This window comes from Miniopterus schreibersii, assembly GCF_964146895.1.
Source record: "Miniopterus schreibersii genome assembly, chromosome: 1".
Classification (NCBI taxonomy): Eukaryota; Metazoa; Chordata; class Mammalia; order Chiroptera; family Miniopteridae; genus Miniopterus; species Miniopterus schreibersii.
This window is the reverse complement of record NC_138101.1, coordinates 32189-56022: the sequence shown is the minus strand read 5'-3', so window position 1 is coordinate 56022 and position 23834 is coordinate 32189. Positions and strand designations below refer to the sequence as shown.

Here is a 23834-nt window from a genome sequence, read left to right as displayed (position 1 = left end):
CCACCATAGATGCTGTTGATTACGACATTTGAGCTTTCACACTAAGAGTTTTGGGAAACTTATATCCGCCCCTGTGCTTCCAACATTTTGAGAGTTCTCATGAGACTGGGCAAAGCAACTGTTGATTTGTGGCTTTGCATAATGAACCGTGCCACCATGTGGAACCCTTATTTTCCAGATGCGAGAGTGACAGAACCACAGCTGGGGAGGGTCCCTCACAGCCCCACAGAAGCAATGAGCCCAGCCCACTGATGTGCTTTCAGACCGTATAGTGCAACTAAGCTTCCTTTTCAAAATAACTTTATTTTGCAGAAGTTTAAATCTCACAAGAAGTTGCAGAAACAGTGCAGTTCCTTGTCCTATGCCCCAGCTTCCCCCAGTGGCATTTAAAGCCACATAGGACCTGTGGAAACCTAGTGCCTGAGGCCGGTGCAGCACTAACTCAGATGCAAAGTCTCACATGCACTCATTGCTTTTCCTCCTACTCATCTTTAAGAGACTGTCATTTGTTGAGTTTCAGTGAAGTGTCCGAACAGAACAGCCATGAGGACCAGAAAAAGAATGAGCTACTCCCCCCGTTCCAGCAACAGGCCTGCGAGACCATGTCACCTGCACACACATCACAAGAGACCGAATGCAGAATCCAACCATCTTCAACTGAGCCAGACACTTGGGATTTGCAAAAATATAAGGTAATGCCACTCTTCTTGCTAAATATTTTTGTTGTGGAAAATAGTTATTTTTCTTAAAAATATTTTTTATTAACATTTTCAAATGAATAAGTTTCTGAAATGTCTTAGTTTTAATTTCAAATGCACCAGTGCCAACAGCTGTAACCACATGAAGCAAAGCTCTGTGGGCCCCTGGTTTCTACGGTTGTGTGAAGGGGTCAGAGCTCTGCAGCCAAGGAGCCAAGGAGCCTCCTCCCCCAGGCCTGCGGGGCTCTCTGAAGGTCACACACATGACAACCTCGCAACCTTCTTATACACTGTTTTAAACACACAAACTCGGTCGTACCATAACTTACCCAGAAGAAATTGAAAGTTCAGCAGTTCTGTAGTGACTGTTGACAGGGGAAGCTGATTCGTACTCGCACCAAGCGCTCTAGAGTGACCCTTGTGATGCGACTTACCACTGACTCTAGTTCAAGTATGGTAAACCGAGAAACTGAAGCCATTCATCAACATGGTAGAATCCGCACCTTCTCTTTAGGATAATCTTGCATTTATAGCTATTTTCCCAAGGTCTGCCTTTGCACTGGCCCGGCCCACGGCGGTAAAGCACACGCAGAGGGCAGCTGTGATGAGCAGGCGCGTCCCCTCATACAGGAGCTTTGGAGAAAACACACTCCATATGAACAGGTGGTAGCGCAGGGCCGTCACCAGGATGATGTAGGCAGCAACTGGGATGGAGCCAACCAGCGCGTAGCAGAAGCAGGCGTGTCTCAGCGCTGAACTTCTGTTAACAAGAGGGAGGCAGGGTTAGCACTTGCCACTGTGCCACCTGAGGCACAAACGCATCGCTGACATTCTTACTTTGATGTGTTTTTATTGATTTCAGAGAGAGGAAGGGAGAGGGAAAGAGAGAAACATCAACAATGAGAGAGTCATTGATCAGTTGCCTCCTGCATGCACCCGACTGGGGATTGAGCCCGCAACCTGGGCATGTGCCCTGACCAGGAATCGAACGGGAGACCTCTTGGTGCAGGGGACAACCTCAACCATGGAGCCACACTGGCCAGGATATTTTGGAAATGATGAGGTAATTCTGGCTACTAGGTCAGGTCAGTCTGGTGGGTGGAGACTGCATTTCCAATGGGCACTGAGATGCTCCAGGAGACAGTGTGCAGGTGGGCACCTCCCCCATGCTCCAGGGCCACTGTGATCTGAAGTATTTTTGAAAACTCTACCCCCACGTCCACACAGTTATCTATTTTAAAGTGATATGCATGTACTACTACACTGTCACATATAAAATATAAACGCTGAAAAGAAAATCACACAAGACTATGAACAGCTATATGCCAACAAACTGAACAATCTGTAAGAAATGAATAAATTCCTAGAAATGTACAATCTTCCAAGAGTGAGTCAAGAAAGAAAATCTGAACAGACTAGTAACTTACTACTAATGAAGTCAAAGCAGTAATAAAAAAACTCCCAATAAACAAAAGTCCTGGACCAATGGCTTCCCACACAAATTTTACTAAACACTCAAAAAAGAATTAACATATATCCTTCTTAAACTGTTCCAAAAAATTAAAGAGGAGGGAAGGGTCCCAAGCTCATTTTACGTGGCCAGCATGATCCTAATTCCAAAACCAGACAGAGAAACTAAAAAAGGAAATTAAAGGCCAATGTCCCTGATGAACATAAATGCAAAAATCCTCAACAAAATATTAGCCAACTGAACCCAGCCACACGTTTAAAAGATCACACACCATAATCAAGGCTAAACAGAGAGCCCAGAAATAAACCCCAGCCTACATGGTCAATTTGTCCACGAGAGAGGAGGCAAGAGCGCACAGTGGGGTAATGACAGTCTCCTCAATAAATGGTGCTGGGAAAAATGGAAAGATGTGGAAAAAATGAAGCTAGATCACCAAATTCCACCACATAAGAATCGACTCAAAATGGACTAAAAACCTAAATGCAAGGCCCTCAGCACAGTGTATGCCGCTTTCCTCTACTCTCAGGCCCACACGGACCCCATGGGCTCCCCCACAACAGCCCTGCTCTGGGAAGCATCCTGACCCAGCGCTCTGGATCTGGTCCACACTGAGGCCCCTCCAGACCTTGAGCTCCTGCAGGGAGTCCTTGTGCACCATAGGCCCCAGTAGGGATCCAACCCATCACGGAGGGGGAACCCAGGGAGTCGTCACCTCCTGGAGCCACGGCACCAACAATAAAGGGGAACCTGGGAGAAGCTTCGTGGCTGGACAGGCCTTGGCCCCTTGCTGCCCTTGCCTGGGGATTGCGTGTCTGTGCTCAGCCCAGAGACTCTGTCCTTCCCCCACCACAGAGCACAGGCCTTCTGTAGCCACACCCAAGGCCACCACTCCCATCACCTTGGCAAAGGGTGACCTGCACTTGAGAACAGACAGCCCTGTGCCAGACTCTGCTGAGGGACAGGGGAAGAGCTGCACCTGCTGGGTTCTGCACTCAGGAAGTTCACCAGGTGGCTGGCCCATAGCACGGGCCCTGTGTATGTCGCAAACGCCGTCAGGAACATGGCCGGGATCTCCACGTAGGTGCTCAGGCCCACGAATCCTGCCGAGATGTCCACCGTGGCGATGTTGTTGGAGTTTCCCTGCAACATAGACAGACAGCGCTGACAAGCCACTCTCATACCACTGCCACTGTGACGAGAAGACGGTCGTGGTGACAAAAACACACAAGAGCCCTGGCCTCCCATCCACCCCTTGCTGTCCTGGCTGACCCTGGACACACTGCCCCTCCGCCAGCTGGCCTCCTCAGACAGTGAGGAGCAAGGGCAAGGTCAGGTCCTTGAGAAACAATATAGACAGAAGTCTGATGAACTGCGGCAAATTCTTAACTTCCTTTGTTCTATCTACTTAACACAGACACACTGGCACCCCCATACCCCCAGGGCCCTGTCTGAGGGCTGCATGTGACCCTGGGAGGTAACTGGTCCCGGGGCCCTGGTTGGAGGCTGAGGGTGGTATTCCCCCTGAGGTCTAGTCTGACAGGATGCTGCTTTTTGGCTGGAGGGCTTTGGCCATTTCGCTGGTAGCGAGGAACCTGCTGCCACCCAACTTGTCTTGCACAAGAGGGTGGGGTTCTGGTCTAGGGAAGGGTTTCCTGGCATTCAGCCCCTCTCTCTGCCTTCAGGCTCTATCGATGCTGGCAACCTCTCCTCAGAAATTCAGGACATTTACAGCCCAGCAGGGCCCCTCTGCTCCAGGTACCCAGCGGCCCAGGACACAATCCTGCAGGTGTTTGCAGCTCTGCAAACTCACAGTCAACCCCACTGTGTCTTCCCCGGGCTGGTGCCATTCCAGGCAGTCACAGTGGGAGGCCTCCCAATATCCTGTCCTCACTGCTGGACCTTGGGCCCATCCTCGACAGTCACCCCTGAGTACGACTTCCCCTTCAGTCCACTTTGCCCACGGCTACCTGGGCTCCCCTGATGCCTCTTAGCCGCCCTCCCCAGAGACCGAGACCTGGAGCTAAGACAGTCTCAAATGCCAGGGTGAGGGGAAGTGTGACAAGGGTAGAAGAGCAAAGTGGCTGGAGGTCCACAAATGTATTGCTGTTTGTGCAGCTAAGGCATGAACCACGCGCCAGGCTTTCTTGAATTAATTCATTTAATCCTCAATAGTCCTGACATGGTGCCATGTAACCCTTAGTGTACAGATGGGAAACCGAGGCAGAGCCCCAAGGACCTGTGGGGGCCAGCAGATGCCATTAAGGAGTTCACTGCAAGGGGCACTTGCCCTGGACTTCACTCCACACCCCTCTAGGCTTCAGGGAACAGACAGAGAAACCATGTGACTGGGCTGCTGTGGTGAGGCAGGAGCAGCAGAAAACCAGGAGAGGAGGGGGAGAGGGTGGGAAGAGGCCCAGGCCGACCTCGGGACACACAGAAACAGACAAGTCTTTAGGTCTGGACAGAGCAGGAGGAGGCAGGAACTTTGAGAAAATAGAGACCCTCTCCTAAGGATGGGAAAACAAAAGCTGAGCCGCCCAGCAGCCTGTGGTCCTCAGGGTGCACAGTGGGAGGGAGTAGCCCAGGAGCCTCAGGCAGTGACCAGGTCAGGGGTGGGGCTTGGAGCCACATAGTAAGAAGGCTGGGAGGTAACTGGGTCCCTGCAAGGAGGGGAGCTGTACCCCCATCCACCTGTCCAGGTGCCCTTCCAAGTTCACCGTGCACACTGAGGTCTATCCTGGAGGTGGCCTGGGCTTGAGTCTGATGAGCCTTTCAACATCGGAGAGGAGCCCGGTTGGGCGTGGCTCAGGGGTTGAGCATGGACGTAGGATCCAGGAGATCGAAGTTCGATTCCTGGTCAGGGCACATGCCTGGGTTGCGGGCTCAATCCCCAGTCAGGGGATGAGCAGGAGGTAGCCAGTCAATGACGACTCTCTAATTGATGTTTCTGTCTCTGTCTCCCTCTCCCTTCCTTTCTCTGAAATCAATAAAGATATCTTTTAAAAAAACTAAAACAAAAAAAAAACATCAGAGAGATGTGCTGACTGCCAGGCACGAGAGCACAGACACTGTCTCAGCAGATGGGTGGTGGACATGTGCTCTGTGCTGGGCAGGAGCCGTGTAGCAGCCAGCTCAGCTGCCGTGGACCCACCACGCACGTCTCACAGACTGTGTTACATCCTATAAAACACACGGAGACTGAGCATCAGTTACCATTCCACTGACAGCTCTTTCACTAACAAACAGTGTAACTTCCCAGCTTACGGTATAACTTTCTCAAAGAAAAATTAAATGATACATGACATTAAGTGTTAGTGGTCTTCTACCCATGATAATGATGAAGCCTACCTGAAAATAAAAGAACGCCTGCCCGAACCAGTAGTGCATGGCGGCGACCTCCACAGCAGCGTGCCGCAGGGGCCTCCAGACGAACCTGGCCATCATGGTCTGGGTTAGGAGGCTGCACACCAGGACGGGGAGGTTATGGGGCCTGAAGAGCAAGGCTGCCAGGAGCACCAGTCCACTGTGCACATCCCACAGACACATGGGCTGGACTGGGACATCGGAAGCGAGGGCGCAAGACTGAAGCATGCCTCTGGTGCCCGTGAACAGAATGCCGAGGACAGACACATACACACAGCGAGCTTCAATGATGCCCCTAAAAAGCCAAAACAAATTAGACCTGTTAGCACCACCTAGAAAAATGCAAGCACATATTTTCCCATGAAGATGCGTGTCTACTCAGCGGGCTCACAGGCCATAAGCCCTGCCTGCCGGGTGGCCAGGGGAGGAGGGTGTCTGCCTGGGCATGGCCCCCGGACCCCTTTCTGCATGCACTCCTCTGATGAGCTGGCATACGGAAACCTTTCTCCTCTTGCCCAAGGACCACAGGGCCCGGCTCTGCCAGGAACTTCATGAGCTGACAGATGTGGACACCACCCACACACGCATGGCCACACAGGTTAAGCTGCCTCTGCACGTGTCTGTGCACACAACTGTGCAGTCCAGCAGGGGTCTGGAGAAAGGTAGGGCAGTGAGTCTGGGCTCTGCCACTTCTTAGCTCTGCTGTTGTGGGCAAGTGAGTCAGGACTGCTGATGCTTAACTCTGTTACTTGTCACTGAAGGGAAATGGCGCCTGCACCTCACAGGGCTGCCCTGGGAACTAGGTGTCTCCGCACTTCGTTTACGGTTGCCTGCAAAAGACACAACTGCTGACACTATGCCGAAGAGCATAAAATACATGTTCCTAGGACATGTTTAAATAAGTTTCACAAAGAAAATATTTTATATGAGAAAGGCTAATTGCTTAAGTAATGCTAAATAAAAATATTTTTAGTGAAATAATCATAACATATATTTTGAAAAAATAAACTTTCATATTTTCTCAGGAAGGTTTATGCATTTGATTTACTTTTTAAAGAATGGCTTATTGATTTGTTGAGACAGAGGGAGAGGGAGAGAGAGAGAAACATCGATGGGCTGCTTCCTGCTTGCAGACTGGGGAAAGAGTCCCTAACCCAGGCATATGCCCTGACTGGGAATTGAACTGGAGACCTCTTGGTGCACGGGACTACACTCAACCAACGGAGCCTCACTGGCCAGACCAGGCTTATGCATTTTAAAAACAACTCTTTTTAATACGATGAGTTAATTCCAATAGTGGAAGCATGGTTAATTCTACCGTGTGATGACTCAAGCCTGTCCCAGGGCCACGCCCTGCCATGGAGCTGAGGTCAGGTGCACTCACAGTCCAGGTGAGCTAAGCTGAGCTAACGACAAACCCCTATGGTTAAAGGAGAGAGCAGCGGAGGCCTGAGCAGTCAGAGCTGATGGAAGAGAGGGCTGGGCTGTGTCTGCAGCCCCAGGGCAGGCTGAGTGGCACCCAGGAGGAGGAGGCCGCTGAGTCCAGGCTTAAGCACGAGCAGCCAAGAGTAAATGTAAAGGAGGGTTTTAGATACTGATGGGCAGCAGTGCCTGAGGCCCAAGAGGAGAGAAGCAGCTGTCCGGTGATCTAGAATCAGGACAGCTCTGGAACCAGGGTGGATCTAGAATCGGGACAGACAGGTGGAGATAGAGCATTTTACAGGAAAAGTGAGTCAAGCAGCACAGACCAACCAGGACATGCTGCTCTGCGAGTGCCCCGTGCCTTGGAAGGGAACCTTGTGCGAGTGCTCCATGCCCGGGACAGGAACCCTGTGCGTGAGTTGTGCCTGGGACAGGAGAAAGCCTGTGTGTGCCAGTGAGCCCAGGAAAGGTAAGACATGTGTTCCAAGTTTTGAAGTGAGTGATGCTGGAATTGGGGCATTGGCCCAAGAGGAAGTGAGGGATTTATTCGTGTCTAACAGTGAGATTTAGACAAATGACCCTGCAGTAAACACCAGAAGTGTGACCTCCAGCCCTGGCACATGTCCAGTCTCAGACTCTGAACTGCACGTTCTTTGAGATGCTGTCCCCACCTGGCTGCCTCCTCAGGTGAAGGCCCACCTCCCTGCTGTCCCCTCAGCTAGGCCCTGGCATCACCTCGACTCCCCACACCAGTTGGCAGGTCATTTCCAGGGATGCCTCTGTGCGCCTTGGCTACCCACACGGCCTAGCTCAGCCCTCAGCTTTCACCAAGACCTTCTGCGAGATAACACTTGGTTTTCTCCCTCCGATTAGACAAGCAATACAGAACTGAGTGAAGGGAAGATAGACCCCCATCTACAATCCGTGTCCCAAACACAATCACTGCCAATTACGTATTTTAGTCTTTCACACAGGAAAGACTACTTCCTAAGGTCAGGCCGCACACAGCTGACAGCCTGCTGCTCCACATCCCCGCGCGTCCTAGAAACACAATGCTCCCTAAACGATGCGTGGCTGTGAGAGTCCAGCACAAGCTCCCACTAGCTCAGAGGCTTGTCCACTACAGGTAGCCAACCACCCCGTGTTCCATTCTGTGCAACTGTGGGTGCCTCAGAGAGCAGAGCAGTCTGCACCCGTCTCAGGCCTCCTCTCCACTTGTCTCTGGACATAAATTCTCCAAGAGGATGCCTGAGACAGAGGGTTCTCCATGTTTCATACAGTCATCAACACACCACTCCACATCTCCACTATAGAGCAGCTGCCCCCAACCTGCAGGGATGGACACGGGCTCAGCCAGCACGAGGCTCCTCCTCAGTTCACTGCAAAACGTGGAGAGTTGAGTTTCTGCTGTTTCCCAAATGCTGGGAACGCCCTCTGTCACCTCATTACCTCCCAGATAAACAAAGCCAAATCCTTTAGATCCCTTGTTCTTAAAAAAATCCCTTATTTTAAAAAATGACCTTCAAACCTCTCCCTCCCGAGTTACTGTCTCTCTCCCACCAGAAGAGAGAGGGAGACAGTTCACTGGGGCCCTTTCAGTTGGGCCCTAGGAACTGTTGCGAGATCACTTCACAAACAGCAAACCCAGTGCCCTGAAGACGGCAGGGCCTGTGTGAGCCACAAACCAGGAGGGACCTTGAGACAAACCCAGGGGCTGCCAGTGCACTACCTTGAAATGTCTTTGTTGCCTCGTTGCCATGGGGACAGCACCTGGCCAATGGCTGCCCTGTAGCAGTAGACGCCCAGCAGGCCAAGCGCCAGGGCTGCTCTGGACACTGGGGAGCACCTGCCCTGAACCAGCACGAAGATGGCAATGAGGGACAGGGCAGCCAGGACGGAGAGCTCGGCCTTGTGGTCAGAGCTGAAATGGAATGGAAAATGCCAGAAATTACTGACCAGTGTAGCTGGTGATGTTATGGGTCCATACTGAGTGGGTTTTTAAGGGCTGTACTAAAAATAGCCGATTTCCCTGAAAAACATGAAAGAAAATTGCCGATTTAAATGCAAACTGAGATTCTCACAATGAAGGGCTGCTGACATGAACTCCAGCTTCTTGCCGTGGTTCCCCTCACTGGCTCCGCCCTGGCCAGGACAGTGATGTGTATAAAACACTGTCCCCTGCACCTCTTTTCTGAGGCAGCCACACGTGTTCCCCAACACAGGTGAGGAGGTGCTGGGCAGACCACATGTTTCTCAGGGCACATCCACTCACGGGAGACACCACCTTCTTGTGGGATCCCGTGCCCAGGTGGGAGAACCCAAGAGGTTCTGAGGCTCATAGGCAACACAGGGCAGGGTCGGCCTCTCTCTGCCTGGCCCATGCCCACCGCTGCTGCCCCGGGGAGCACTGCTCAAGAACAAAGCCCAGACATACATTAGCTGCAAGGGGATGAGTGACTCTGCCCAGTTACATAAAGTGAAACACGGCTGGGAAACATACAGAGGGCACGTGTGGCCTGGTCTTTGCTCTGGAGGTGGTCACATGGGTGCTCACTCATTGCTGGTTTGAACTAAGCATTTCATGCACTGTCCTGAGTTAATTGCCATAACTGAAAAAGAGAAACAGAAAACAAGTGTGACACCCCAAACAGGTCTGTCGTGGAGCAGTGGGGTCCAGCTGCTGCCTCTGCTAACTGGCAGGGACAATGTGACACAGGAGAGGAGCCCAGCCAGAGGGACGGGTCCAGTGTCGGTAAGGTCCAGACTGGGCAGGGCACCACTGGGCAGGAGCCGGGCAGGGCGGTGGGGTGCCCTACACATACGTGAGTGCACCTGGGTGGGGAACCAGCAAATTTTCCTGCATGGCTGCAGTTTTCTGAACAAGGGGTGGGGCCACAGTGCTGTCCCAGTGCCATGGGGCTTGGGCTTGGCTCCCTCACCCCAGGTGGGACAACAGTGTCCTCTCTCCAGGGCCGCTGTGAAAGTGAGATGAGTGGGCTTGCAGCAGGATGCCCACCAAACCTTGTCTCCCGTGGCTGCTGTGGCTGTCAGGGGCTTGCTAATGTTGTTGATGGCTGGGAGAGATCCCCCAGGAAGCACTTGCCAGAGAAGTAAACACACTCACTGGCTCTGAGGCAAGGTCAAGCTGTCTTCCAGAAGGACTGTGTCAGCATGTGGTTTCAGGGTCCCTGGGCTTCACCCAGGCTGGGTTCTATCCCTTTTGTTTCTCTACATTGTTAGGTACAAAGTCACACCTTGTCATTTACCTGAAGCTTTCTAACTGCTAGTGGGAGTGAGCACTTCCCTTGCTCCTGCTGGAGCCCCTCCTTTAAAAGCAGGGGTCTGTGACTGTCCTGAGCCCTTCCTTGCAACGACCAGACTTGACCTTATCCACTGCACTCCCGGGAAACTGTTCTTTCACTGGGCCAGTTCTCCATTGATGGACAGTAACGGCTGCACTGCTGCCAGGCCTGGACCTTTTCCTGTCTGGCTTCCACCTGCTGTACCTTCTCCCAGGTGTTGAAGGACCTGCACAATCAGCAGCCAGCGAGGGTGAGGGCAGAGCTTTGCTGCTTCCAACCACTGGCTGAGCCCTGCCCTGTCGTCTTGTTGGGAAGCAGGTGAGCCACATCCTTGCTGCGACTGTCACTGAAAACTCAGTTTTCAGACACTGATGACAGGGATTTGGCAATAAGACACCACATGTACGAGGCTAACATTGTGTGAGGTCACCCTTCAACATCAACTCACAGGTTAGGGTGCATTTTTCCCCTTCTTCCAACATCAAATACTGTGTCTATCCTGAAGGTGAAGAATAAACAGATCTACATTTGGAAAAAGGAGATTGCGTGGGGCCAGGCAGCCATGGCCACGGCGCGTGCTCTCACCTGGTGAGCCAGTGCCCCAGATCAGGACGGTGGGCCCACTGCACCCCAGTCTGGTTCAGGGACCGCAGGAGGCGGCAGCAGCCGAGGATCAGCCATGGGCCAGCCAGCATCATGCACTTCTCATGGCCTGGGAGTGTGTCCAGGGAGGACAGGCTCTTATGTTCCTGGTTGACCTCTAACACATCGCAGCCAGTACTCTTGTCCTGCAAAACTGGTGCCACGCTGGCAGATGCTCCTTCCACATGTGAGCACCGCTGCGGCTCCCTGCCATCCCGCAGGAAGCAGTCCCTGTAGCTCCTGTGACCCAGGGCCAGACACAGGGTGCTGAGGAGGAAGTACCAGGTCTGGTGCTCCTCCTCAACGAAGCTGCTTGCACCCAGACTCAGGGCGTGACCCACAGTCCCAGCGAGGATAAGGAGACTCAGCTCTGACCAGGAGCTGAAGAGGGCCAGATTCTGTAAAAAGGAAGGTGTGTTTGTAAGGGAAAATCTGAAAATTGCACATGACCTGCTGCATGCTGGTCACAGAGCTTCACTCTCCGTGACACTCACCGGTGATCCCTGCTCTGGAGGGACGGCCCACTCTCCTTGGCACAGCCAGGGACTTGGCTGTCCGCACCCTGGCAAGCCTGTCCTAAGCTGAGTGACATGGTGGATTGTTTAGACCTGAACTGCCTGAGCAGTATAGGGCTGAGAGAGCTTGTCTTGGTCCCTGGCCTAATCCTTCATACAACGTCCTCACCCTCTCGAGCCTGGGTCATCAGGTGGCCACAGCCAGTCCTGCTACTAAAATCAAAGAATCTTGAGGACATTTCCCAGTGAATCAGACCTCTGACTTCTCCATGAATGTTCCAGAATTTCAGAAGTTTCCACTGAAAGGGTTGATTCCATTGAAATGAAAAGTTGGCATCCTAGTACCATCCCCTCTGCACCCACTTGAAGCATGAGAGGGTGAAGATGAGCACTAGCAACTCACTGGATAACTCCTTGGTATCTATTCTCCGGTGTTCAGCTGGGATGCATCGGATAGGCACAGTGGGCCTTATCAGGCCCTAGAGTCATGCGGCCCAGGAAAAGCCTGCACTACGCAGGTCCCACAGATGCGGTCCTGCGCCAGGCCTGGGCTCTGGGCCAGGCCGTTTGCCCACCTCTTCCGTCCTGCCCTGCTGCCACACAAAGCTAAGAAACGAGGGTGTGAGAGGCCACAAGCTTGAAGAGTTCTAAAGGAAATCGTCCACAAATAAGACGACCCTGTACCAGGCAGGTTGGGGTTGGAGGGCAAGGTTTGGAAGGGGTCTGTGCCGCGTTCCCCCTTCCCTGGGCTGCAGCCCAAACACCCTGAGAGATGGTCTGACTCACGCACATCCCATCAGCCAGCTGCCTACTTGGCTGTGACCAGCAGCTCTGCATAGCTCCTGTTTGACAGTTACAGGACCCTGTCTTTCCCCGACAGGGGAGGCCTGTGATATGACAACATAGAGCTCAGAGTCTGAAGTAGGCACCCACAACCTAGGGACAGGCTGCCCTCACCAGCTCCTTTCCTGCCCCAGCCAACGATGTGCCTGCTGCACACCAGGGCTTTGCCCAAGGCCCAGTGAGTGAAAGACCGACTAAGTAACAAAATCCAGAAAGATGGCGCCACATCTGTGGAACCAGCCTTACCCTCCTCAGAAGCTGCCCGTCCACACACGTCCTGGTCAGAGCAGACACAACTGCGCAGAACATCACGGAGACCAGCACCATCACCGAACCCACTGTGGGCCACGAGAGGCTGCAGAGGTAGCAGAAGCCCTCGGCCGAGGTACACACGACGACGTGCGTGGCCCAGAGGAGCAGGAACATCAAGTAGAAGAGCAGAGAAAACAGAGGCGACGACAGGGGAACCTCCAGCTCAGCCGTGGCGCCCAGGGCCTGTGGGATACTGAGCAGGAGCAGGGCGAGAACCTGCGACAGGAAAGCAAGGGCCACGTCCACGACCGCTGGGCCTGCAGAGAACTGCCCAGAACGGCACCTGAAGCACTGCGGTGAGCAGTGCCGGGCCCTGACAGGACTGTGTGCATAGGACCCACGTGAACAGCAGGAAGATGCCTATTTTTTCATTTTTGGGAACAGTGATATCCTACAGACTCTACACTGTAATGTTCTGGCTGGGTTATCAAGTCTGTTCCACACCTGAGCCACGAAGCCACATGAGCACTGTACCTCCAGAACCACGACGGTCCCCACCACCATCGAGTAGATGTCGTAGTGTGCCACCTGTCTGCTCAGGGCCAGGCTCAGGGCCTTCAGGGCATCCAGGTACTGCCTGCGGACCTTGGTTCCCAGGTTGAGAAGGACTTCTGAGTTATTTTCCTCTAAGTACAGTCTGACCCAGTTCCCGTGCAGCTTTTCTGACATTCTGAACTGTTCAAATCCAGGCTCTGACAAGAAGAGAAACACGTCACACAGACACAGCACAGGCAAATGCAGATGTGTAACTTCAAATATCGGTCATCCGCGGCCTGGGGAAAACTGACACCTGATGTAGGTGAGCTCTTCCTGTGTGTGCCAGGTCATGGACCACAGCCTTGGACATCGGCCTCCCCGCCCACCGCCCTGCCCACTCCTGCATCCTGCCCAGACCTTGCCCTCTCCCCTGCTCTTCTCTCTCACTCAACTGCTTATGATGTGCAACAGAAAAACCATCCAGAAATGTGTCGGGCTAACAGGCCTTGGCTTTACTGAAACTTCCTGTGCTCATGCTCCGTGCGAGAACTAGGTAAGCAGGCCTGACAGTGTCTCCATCGTGTCCATGTCCCCAGCGCAGCTGCCTGCCCCGCCTCTCAGCAGCAGCTAGCATTGTCTACAGCCCCCGTCACCACATCCTCCCTTCCGGGCAGGACAGCCGTCTCCCTAGCTCTGCTGCCACCTACGCTTCCAATGAGCAATGTGGCTGCAGGACCCACCCGATGCAAAGCCAGGGCTCCTCCAGGAAGCCCAGCCCCAACAGCTGCTGCTCCCCCGCTGGGATGGCAGTGCCCTGCTCCCCAAGGTCAGAGGGCAGCCTTCCTTCCTCTTGGAACTAGGCCAGATGCACAGCCTGGCATCCACGCTGTATGAGCCCTGAGCACAGGCCCAAGGCCGACAGCCCCACCTCTGCTGCTGCATCAGCCAACCAGCACCCCATACGGGTACCAGCACCACCCTCATGAGCAGCGCTCTACACGGCTATGCATTTCCTCCTCCTTGAAGTTCTTTCTTTGCCTACTTGGCTTCGACACCAACCCCCTCACCCACAAACACTACGTGGTGAACCTACCATTCTCACCTCATCAAGGCCCCCATTCCTTCACTGCCAGCTGAAGCCGGGTACTCCTGACCTCTGGCTCGCTCGGGCCCAGCATATAGGCACCAGCACATTCTGCCAGCAACATCCAGATCGCCACCCCTGCCCCAGCTGCACTGCCACTGCCTGGGCTCCACACCCTCAACCGTCCCCAAAGGGCTACAGCCGCCTCCACCTCTCCTGCAGCACAAAGCACAGCCTGTCATGGCCCAAGCTAGCCTCGGAAAACGCAAGTCCAAGAGCTTGGGCTCTGTGAAGGCCAAAACCCCTACTTCAGCCCAGTGTCCCAAAGGGCCCTCACACCCCTATGACCTCATGTCCTTATGCCTTCCTCGGCGTTCACTCTGCTCCAGCCACTCTGGCCCCTGGTCATTCCTTCAAAGTGCAGGCATGTCCTCACAAGACCCTGCATCTGCCACATGCTCCCTCCCAGACCCAAAGGCCAGGCTGATCGAGGGCCCTCACCCACATGCACTCTCCACCCCTCTGGAGGACCCACTGTCCCCGAGGCACCCATCCCCCCTTGACGCTGACTACTACTTCTCTCTCCCCCCTCCCAGACATAAGCAGAGCCCCTGTACTGCTCTCTCCAGAGCTTGTAATGGTCCCTGATCAAAAAGAAACTTAGTGAAAGAAACTCTGTATTTGTTGAGTGAATAAACTTATGAAAGAACTTGTTCAGATGATGGCCTCTGTGGGTGTTGCTCACGGCAATGGCCGGGGCTGTAAGATAACAGGGCACAGTCCACAGTCGAGTAGTCAGGGACAGAGGTCACGTACGCCTGACAGACATCAGCAGCCGACTAACCTCTCTCGTATGATGGCACGTTCTCCTGCAACAGCCTGCTGAGCTGCACTGTGTTCAGGTGTAGAAACCTCAGCTGCTCTCGCATCGCCCTGCCTTCCACAACCGGGAATAGGAGGCGGCCCACACTGTGCTTTGGAATAGGCAGGCCAAGCCCTATTGCCAGTGTGGCAGCCAGGTCAGTCTGCTGAGCACGTGCTGGGGGCCTGACATCACCTAGGGAAGAAAACAGTTTCAGGGCCAGGCTCTCAGACATGTCTGATCTTCTGCAACGAACACCAATCACCCATCTCTTCCAACCATTCTCTATAGGTTCCCATGAAAGCACCTCATTGTTCTGTAAGTGGACAGACTGAACTCCACTGTGTGGGTCATGTGCCTCCCTGGAGCAGTGACAACGTAGGGAGAAGCCAGCACACACTCAGTCCCGAGTGAGCCTACAGCAGGCAGGCACAGGGGCAGGTGGCTCAGCAGATGTTCACCCGAGGGATGTCACTCAGCGAGGGTGACAGTCATACCCCTGGAGAGGGTGAGGGCGGATCCCTGGTGGGGCTGCCTCTCGGATTCAGAGTGATGCACACAGCCCCTTGGAGAAGCTGATGCAGACTCCCTGTGGCTCCAGGGTGGTGGCAGCACCTCTCTTGGGAGAGTGGAATGAGGCAGGTCCAGCAGGGCTGAGTCCCAGAGCCAGCTAGTCAGACAAGCCTCTGCCTGCTGTGGCCTGGGCACGTGCAGTGCTTCTAGCCCAGCAGTGGTTGGCTGTCCGACTAACTCCTGTGAGGAGACTGGGTGTGACACCAGGACCCCGGGCTCTGGACCGGCTCTGCCATCATCCAGTGCAAGGGGTTGGACAAAACTCAGCGTCGTAGGTTCTCTTATCTGTGAAGAGAACACCCAGCCCCCACACCCTATATGCTGCAATGCAAGCCCTGCAGGCGGTGTCTGGTACAAGTCTCTCACTCTAGTGTGTTTGTAGAGGTTTGGCTTTGATTGTGGGAATTTTTGGTTATATAATTTTTTTAATTGGGTAAAATTTATTCATCTTTTCTTGTCCAACCCTCTACTGATGGCTTCTGGGTTACGCTTGGAAAATTTTCCACTCCAATATTATTACTTTTCTTCTCATATTCTCTTACGTTAGGTGCCTGATCTGAAGCAAATCAAGACTCTTCTGGCACTTACTGGTGGTGGGCGACCATCATCCTGAGACCACCAAGCTGTGAGCCCCAATGCTTACATTGACCACCTCACAGTCCAAGCCCCAGTGCCAGGGCCAGCTGTACACAGAGTTGGCTGTGGGATTACGTCAGCCGGTAACAAGCAGAAATGTACCTGACAACATCGGCACAGAGAAGGGAGGTGGGGCAGAGGTGTAATGGAGGAAAAAATGACACTATGTGGAAATGTGTCTCAGAAACACTTGTTCATGAATGCTCACAGCACCACTACTCACAAGGGCCAGGAAGTGGATGCAGCACCCTCCCGATGGATGGACACACGGACATGTGCATCCACATGACAGACATTCCTGAGTGGTAGGAAGGAGTGAAGATCGGGCACAGCAACAATGTGCACGAACCTTGACACAGTCTCCAGCCGCATGAGCACAGGCCCCTGTACATGAAGCAGGAGAGGCAGAACTGGCAGCGGGAAGGCAGCTGCTGCAAGTGGGGGGTGCTGGGGTGGCAGGAAGTAGCCGTGGCCACTAAAGAGGTGGTGAAATGTCCCAACACACATGCTGATGGCGCTGCCCAGCTGAGTGAACCAAAAGGAGTCATTCCTGGTTCGCAAACTGAGCACAATGAGATTATAGAACAGAATTATTCTTAAAGCAAACTGACAAATTAAATAAACCCAGAGTCCACTGTTGGCACTGAGGCCCATCACCAAGCAGCCTTGCAGGCCATCCACATGCATAGCCACCTGGGGCCTCCCTGGCTGGGGGACGCAGGCAGGCCTCCCAGGGAGGAGACACAAAGACCCACTTTAGTTAAAACAGTAGCCCTAACCTGCTGACAATGAAGACCCGCCACCTAGTGTCTTTCTTTCTCCCCTTCCTGCCACTCAGGAATGTCTGTCATGTGGATGTAAGTGTCCGTTTGTCTGTTGGGTTGGGTGCTTGCTTCCACTTCCTGGCTCTCGTGAGTGGTAGTTCTATGAACACAGGTCTGTGAATCATGTTTCCACAGTGTGTCATTTCCACCACAGAGCTCGGGAACCTGCGGGACGATGGCAGGGAAGAGAAGGCTGTTTCTGGCATAGGACTGGCTCTCACTCAGCTCTATGGGACCCTGCTGTGGTCTGAGTGTGGACAGCAGGGTGTGGAGGCCGGTGCTGTGGTGGGCTCTGTGCAGCTCACGGGAAGGCAGGCTCCCAGGGAGGGTGATGGAGAGACAGCTGAATGCAGGAGGCAGGCCTTGCAGGTGACAGGGGCCCACACATGTGTGGATGGAGAGCTGGGTGTGTCAATGATGATAGATGAGTCCCCAGGTAATCCTTCTCAGATTGGCCTGTGACGCCTGTTGACATGACCATTGAATATATAATATCCGATAATGTATACTTTTCAGGCAGTTCAAGTATTTAAGTTCCTTTCAACTTATATATGTGGCTCAGAAGTCTCTAAGCCATGGGAAATTCTCATCAACAGTTCCAGATATCCAGGCAGTGATACTCATTCAACAAAATTCCCACAAAGGATATTTGTACTTTAAGAATCTGGGCAAGAAATCTAAACTCCCAATCCTGACTGCCCCTCGCCCCGTTACAATTCATTCTGCCATTACTTAGGGTGTTTCAAACTTACCTTCCAAAAATAGCTTTTAAAATTAAAATCAGATGACAGAAAACAGAAATAAAATAGAGTTCCAACCTGTTAAACATTTCTGAATTCTCACCAGGTTTCCTTTTGAATGCAGAGCTGATGAAGAGCAAAGCAGTGTTCACCTCCTCCAGGGATGAGGCCCCGTGTCCCCCATGCTCAGACATGCCGTGATCGCCACAGAGAACCAGCAGGCTGGGCGGATGGGCTTCTCTCTCCTGTAAGGCAAAGGGAACGTTTCAGCTGCATTTACACGAGAACGTGTACTCTCGTTAACAAGGAACTTCAGGTTTAGCTTTATCAACAGTTGCTCTTTCTACATTAGCAGTTTCTTGTGTGTTTTTTTAGCTATGAGCTTACAATCAGGTCAAAAGACCAAAGTCAAACAATGTAATGTACAAAACGAGTAGAGTCCCACAGAGATTACACAGCATGGAGGCCTGACTTGGGGCCTCTCGTGGCAGAGGGTTTGGGTCCGGACATCTCTGTCATGTCCAAGCTGGGAGGTTGTGGGCACATTACTCTGCATGCCAGTGTCAACTCAGCCACCTTGCTGCCTGTGGCTCTGGCCAGCGGCCTCTGCTGCCCTGGACATGCCTGGCAGGCTCTACCCCACCCTTGTTCTTGGCCTGGCAATGGCACATCTGCCCCATGTCCAGTCTCTGCTTGCATCTCACGTGACTGTTCTGCTCAGGCTGCTGAAAGTCCAGCCTTGCAGACACTGCCTCCTCCTCCTGCCCTATTTCCTGTGGCCATCACCTTTGAGAACACTCAGGCTTGTGCATTCTGTTTGCTCTCCCAAATACAGCCTCAGTCCCACAGACACCCAGAAAGGCGGTGATACAGGTTTCTAGATGTGACTGGGTGGAGGAACAGAACACTGGGAGGGGAACCAGTGCAGGTGGGCACCACTGTGGCAGCACATGCTGAATGAGGCTATCTGAGGGATGCTGGGGGCAACATCACTCAGGCAGCCCAAAACTATGCTCCAGCTTTAGTTCCCCTGGGAAACATGGGCACTAGGACCTCCAGCACCACATCCCACAGCAGCTCACCTCTGACAGCAGCGAGGTGTGGATTTTCATCAGGATGCTGTCCATCTCGCTGAGCTTGTGCCCGATCAGGGGACTGCTGGGCCCAGAAACGTGGCCGATGTGGTCCAGCCCCAGGTAGTGGAGAATCAACACATCCCAACCCCCTCTTCCCAACACTCCATCCAAGTGCCGCGTCACGTTGCTGTCCACCTTGAAGGGGAAAGTGCCTGTGAAGAGCTCCTGGCTCCTCCTGTCTTCACCCCTCAGGACAAAGGGTGTGGTCATTATGAACTACAGGGGCTTATTTTAGGTTAATAGGACTCCTGGGAGTTTGAAAAGCCCAAGGGGGGGAAACACTGCCATAAAGAGCTAAACAAACACCGTATGAGACCAAGCTGTCACTAATGTCATGTCTGTCTCCAGGCTGTGGACAGACTTGTCCTACAGGGTCTGTCTGAGGACACAGCTCTGTGGGGCCACAGCTGGGGCTTCACTGAGCAGAGGACCAATGAAAACAGGTGCGAAGTCACAGCGCAGCAACTAAGGGTGGAGGGCAGTCAGTGAAGACAGGACAGTGTCCAGGGTTCAAGGGGCCAGCAGGGTGATGTGGGGGCATCTGTGTGCACTACAAGAGGAGGAAGGAGGAAGGAGATGCAGCCCCCAGCAGCCATTAGCCCAGTCAGCGTGACTCTTCGGTTGGCCCACCTCCCGGACACTGAAAAGTCTACAGTAGAGAGAAGTGTTTCCGAGTGAGTATACACAGGACAGGGAAGCCCAGCCACCACTGGTCACGACTGCTGTCTGCTCCAGCCACTGCAGCAGAGGGCACCCATGTCAGCAGGAATGCGGGGGATTCACCGGGCCCAGCAAATGGACAGGGGTGGGTGTGCAAGACTGTCTATCCCAATGCCAAGTCCAGACATGTGGGTGCCACTGCCCAGGGGTCTCCCTCTGCACCCAGGCTCAACTTTCCAACGAGGGCTCTAATCACACTCTCTTCCCTGTTGGAGATGGCACTCCCACCATGGGGCCGATGCCCCAGGACCAGTCCACCCAGCTCGCCCTCTGCCCTCATGCCTTCCCACTCCAGACACTGTCCCCCTCCCAGAAGAACCAGAAGTCCCAGGGGTCCTGGGTAGCCATGGAGTCCTCAGGCTCCGCCTCGGATATCCGTTGCCACCTACTCTGTCCCCTTAGGACGTCCCCACTCACCGGTTAAACTCAGCTTACACGGCTGCCTGCTGGGAAGCGCTTTTGGATCCTTTATACTCACCAATCAGTGCATAGCTGCCTATGCTGCAGGCTTACACCTGCACCAGGTCTTACATCTCTGATTGTAACTGACTGTGTGAGTGAACCACATTGACAATGTCTCCATGCTACTCCTAATACAATAACCAACACCACTACAAACAATGCTGTCTATATAGTAGGATACATGTCTCCTATTTTAAAAACTGACCTCTGTATAATCTGACACGAAAAATGAGGTGGTTCCATCATATTCCACAAAATGCTTTGGGAATAATTTCACCCATGTTTCATCTCCATAGAAGATAATTCTTTTTCCAGCTTCTTTTGCCTGTGTGATGATGTTGTCTTCCAGCAGTGCAGGGGAATTGAGGTTTCTGATGACATCGACAAAGCCAGGAAGGCGTCCTGTCATCATTGCCTGCAGGATGGAACACCCAGGGATTAGACTATGGATCTAAAGAGCAGCATTCTACTGTCCCAGCCAGGCTGAGAGCAGCAAACTCAGTTAAATTTGGAGAAGTAAAATACTATAGAGAGCCCCTCTAAACCTCTTAAAGAGCCAGGCCACAATTTATAAAATATTAAAACCGTTCACCTTGATTCGAGGCATAGTAACTGTAGGGGGCTTTGCTTCAGCCACAAAACTGCGAGATGGTCCTTTTTCCACAAGGTAAGTTGTGTAGGGCATAAATTTCACACCCTTTGACCCAAACACGAAATCATCTCTCAAGGCATCTATCAGCATAATAACGACTTTACTGAAAAGAGGTGGGGGCAACTTGGTCCAATTGGAACTGGCTCCTAAAAGTGTTTGAAAGAAAAAAGGAAACTGAATTTTAAACTTTATTTAGCATTCAATCACCTATACTCTAGTTTCTACCCACTTCTCTGGCATGTATCCCTCGTATCTGTAGGTACCAACCCAAAGAAAAATGTCCACAGTGCGGGTGGTGGTGAGAGGCTTTCAGTAAGCTCAGAGAGCCCCAGTACTAAGGTTATGAATGACCTTAGCATGATGAGGAGTTCTCGGGCAGGGGAGTCCCTTCCTGAGGGTCCTGGAATGGTAAACTTAGGCAGCTTAACCTAAAAGCACCATGCTTCACTGAGCGGAAGGGTGAGTATTTACAAAGTGTGTTTACATGGTCAGTGGCTGCTATGGTGTGGACCTGGTCCAAAACAGGAGTGCCTCTACCTGGTATGTACTGCTGGGTAGGTGAGACCAGGAAGGGGTCCAGGCAGGGCGGTCTTCACTACTGGTTAAGAAGAGGTCTCGAAGGAATGTACAAAAAAACCCCACCACAAAACAAAGACAAACAAACAAACAAACAAAAAGGGGTGTAACCAGGAATCTTTATCTGTGGTGACTCATTGGGCAAAAAGGGTGCCAGGAACTGGGCGGCTCAGAGCCTGCTCCGGGCAGGGGTGCGGGCGTCCCCGCGTTAGAGCCCGAGGGAGGCGGGACCCGGCTGTGGAGAGCTCACCTTTCGGTGACCAGGGAGGAGGGTCGAAGTGGGGCCGACAGCGGCGGCCGCCACAAAGTTGTGGGACAGATACAGAAAAACAGGCTGGAGCGGTAAGAAGAGGGGTCCCGGGGCGGGGCGCCCCGGGGAGAAGCCCGAGAGGAGGGGCTCAGGAGGTCCGTCTGGCAAAACTGGGCCCGAGGAGCAGGGCGCGGGGAAGGGGTCCGTACCTGCCGAGGGCTCGGGCGCTGCGGGCTCTGTCTGGTGCTCGGTCCTGGAAGAGGAGCGAACGGGAGCCGGGAAGAATCCCCGAAGGAAGAGCGCGACCCCGAGCACCTCGATGACCACGCAGCCCGCGGCGAAGGCCCCGGAGCCCAGCCGCATCATGCGCACCCGCCGGTGGGGACCGGCTCCCACACCGGGCCGGGTCCCGCCCCGCGGCGGCCGCTCCGGGCTGCAGGAAGAGCGTCAGGGCAGGGGCGCCCGGCGGACCCCCAGGTGCCAGCCCCTGCGGTCTTCACTGCGGGCCGAGGGCCGGAAATACGCACGAGAGGGACGGGCGCTTCCGGGCGCCGAGCGGCCGGGAGTTCTGAGGCCCCTACACGTACTTCCGGCGCGCCGGCCCAATCCCTACAGTGGCCCCGCCCACCGCGAGTCCCGCCCACTCCGCCCGCCGGCGAGTCACGCCGCGCCCCGCCCACCGCGAGGCCGCGCGCGCCGCCTGGAGCCGCAGCCCTCGTTTCCCCGGTGCGGGGCCGGCGTCCCTCGTCGGGCTTCTAGGTTCGGGTTCGGGTCCGGGTCGTGCGAGGAGCAGTGGGCGGAGGCTAAAAGGTGTGAGGGGCGCAGAGGCGCGCCCGGGGAGAGGCGGGGTGCGGGACTGGTCTCCGCCCGGAGCCGGGCCGGGCGGGTCACCCCCGGGAGCGCCCGAGGCCCCGGGGGCGAGTCCGGAAAACCCGCGGCGGCAGCGCGCCGCTCGGCGGTCCCTCGGCCCCGGCCCCGGCGCCGGCCCTCGCGCGTTACCTCCAGGCCCCCTCGGGGACGCGCTGCGGGACGACTTGCCCCGAGCGGGGCACTTCCCCAAAGGCCCCAGAGCCCGGGCCCGCGGCATCGCAGCCCAGCCCTGGGGCCCATCTCAAGTCCCCACCTGCGCCAGCTGGCGAAGCCTTTTCCGTTCAGCCCCGGGCCCCCCGGACCTGCCCCTGAGGACGATCCTCATTCTCACGCTGCTTGGTGGGAAGGGCACAGGCGACCCCCGCCTGGGCCTGCCCGGCGTCTCCTGTCGGGACCGGGCCCCGTGTTCCCGGCTGCGACTGACACCTGGCCGCGCGCCCTTCACGTGACACACGCGGGAGTCCACATGACCATGTGACCGCTGTGGAGCAGCACGCGACCCCCCCCCCCCCGCCCGTGACCCCCGTGACCCCAGCTGTAGGAGGACAGTGTCTGGCCTGGGCAGTTCCGCCCTGAGGCTGCATGTACTGGAGGCCAGCAGGTGTTCATGGCCCAGGCCCTGTGGCCTCTGGAAAGCCAGCCAAATGCTCCGTGGTATGGAACAGCAATTTTCAACCTTTTGCATTTTATGACTCATAAACTAATTCCTAAAATTATGCGGCACACCAAAAAAATACATTTTTTGCCTGACGGAAACACAAGTATAACTTGGATTCATGCACACGGGACGGCTGTTGTCCGGTCAGGGAGAAGAGGTCAGTGCCCCTGACTGCATCGTCAGGTGTTGCGTGCTTTAAACATGCTTTCAGCACAGTGGTTGGAAGTCGCTGTGTAGAGCATCCCTGAGCTGCTGCTACACGGAGCAGGAATTTCCTTCCCAGCCTAGCCTTTGGCTCTGCTCTTTGTAAAGTTAGGCAGAAGATGCTGGGAAACGAGCCGGTCGGTTCTATGGGGATGGCTGATTAATGTGGCCTGGGCAGGTGTGACTCCTGGGCTCCCTTTCCCCAGGCACACGCATGGGGTGTGTGTGCCTTCCAAGGGCAGGCAGATACTCTGGGCCAGTTTCTGAGATGTGAGGACCTGTTGACCAAGGCAGGAGCCTTGAGTTTCCCACCAACAGCAATGCTGCTTTTCTATCAAGTGGAAGAGCTTCCTGCTGTTGCAGGGGGACAGCAAGAGCACGGAGCGGTGGCTGCAGCCCCAACCCTGTGAACCCCTTCCTTTAGATCCCACAGCTGTGCAGTGGGCATCAGCGATGTGGAATCGGCTGCTATCACCAACCCAGCGTCTGTTCTGCCCATGTCCAGCACCTCAGCTTCCCTTTGGGAGTTCATCCCACCTGCC

General features: G+C 54.3%; 1 protein-coding gene across 2 annotated transcripts; it reads right to left on the bottom strand.

The window, feature by feature from the left end:
* Positions 1 to 283: 283 nt before the first annotated feature.
* On the bottom strand, positions 284 to 22096 carry PIGG (phosphatidylinositol glycan anchor biosynthesis class G (EMM blood group)). 2 transcript variants are annotated; one of them, XM_081117291.1, is made up of 13 exons: positions 21770 to 22096; positions 20675 to 20880; positions 20288 to 20497; positions 18847 to 19035; positions 17868 to 18009; positions 14974 to 15186; positions 13043 to 13260; positions 12503 to 12784; positions 10842 to 11296; positions 8684 to 8875; positions 5518 to 5827; positions 3146 to 3309; positions 284 to 1458 (listed from the first exon to the last, which is right to left on the bottom strand). In XM_081117291.1, the coding sequence occupies exons 1-13, from the start codon at positions 21924 to 21926 to the stop codon at positions 1209 to 1211; spliced, it is 2988 nt and encodes a 995-aa protein (XP_080973417.1). In that variant the 5' UTR covers positions 21927 to 22096; the 3' UTR covers positions 284 to 1208. The 2 variants fall into 2 exon arrangements, with proteins under 2 accessions (XP_080973417.1, XP_080973418.1); XM_081117292.1 differs by lacking the exon at positions 18847 to 19035 and having other exon boundaries at positions 21770 to 22077.
* Between the last annotated feature and the right edge of the window lie 1738 nt (positions 22097 to 23834).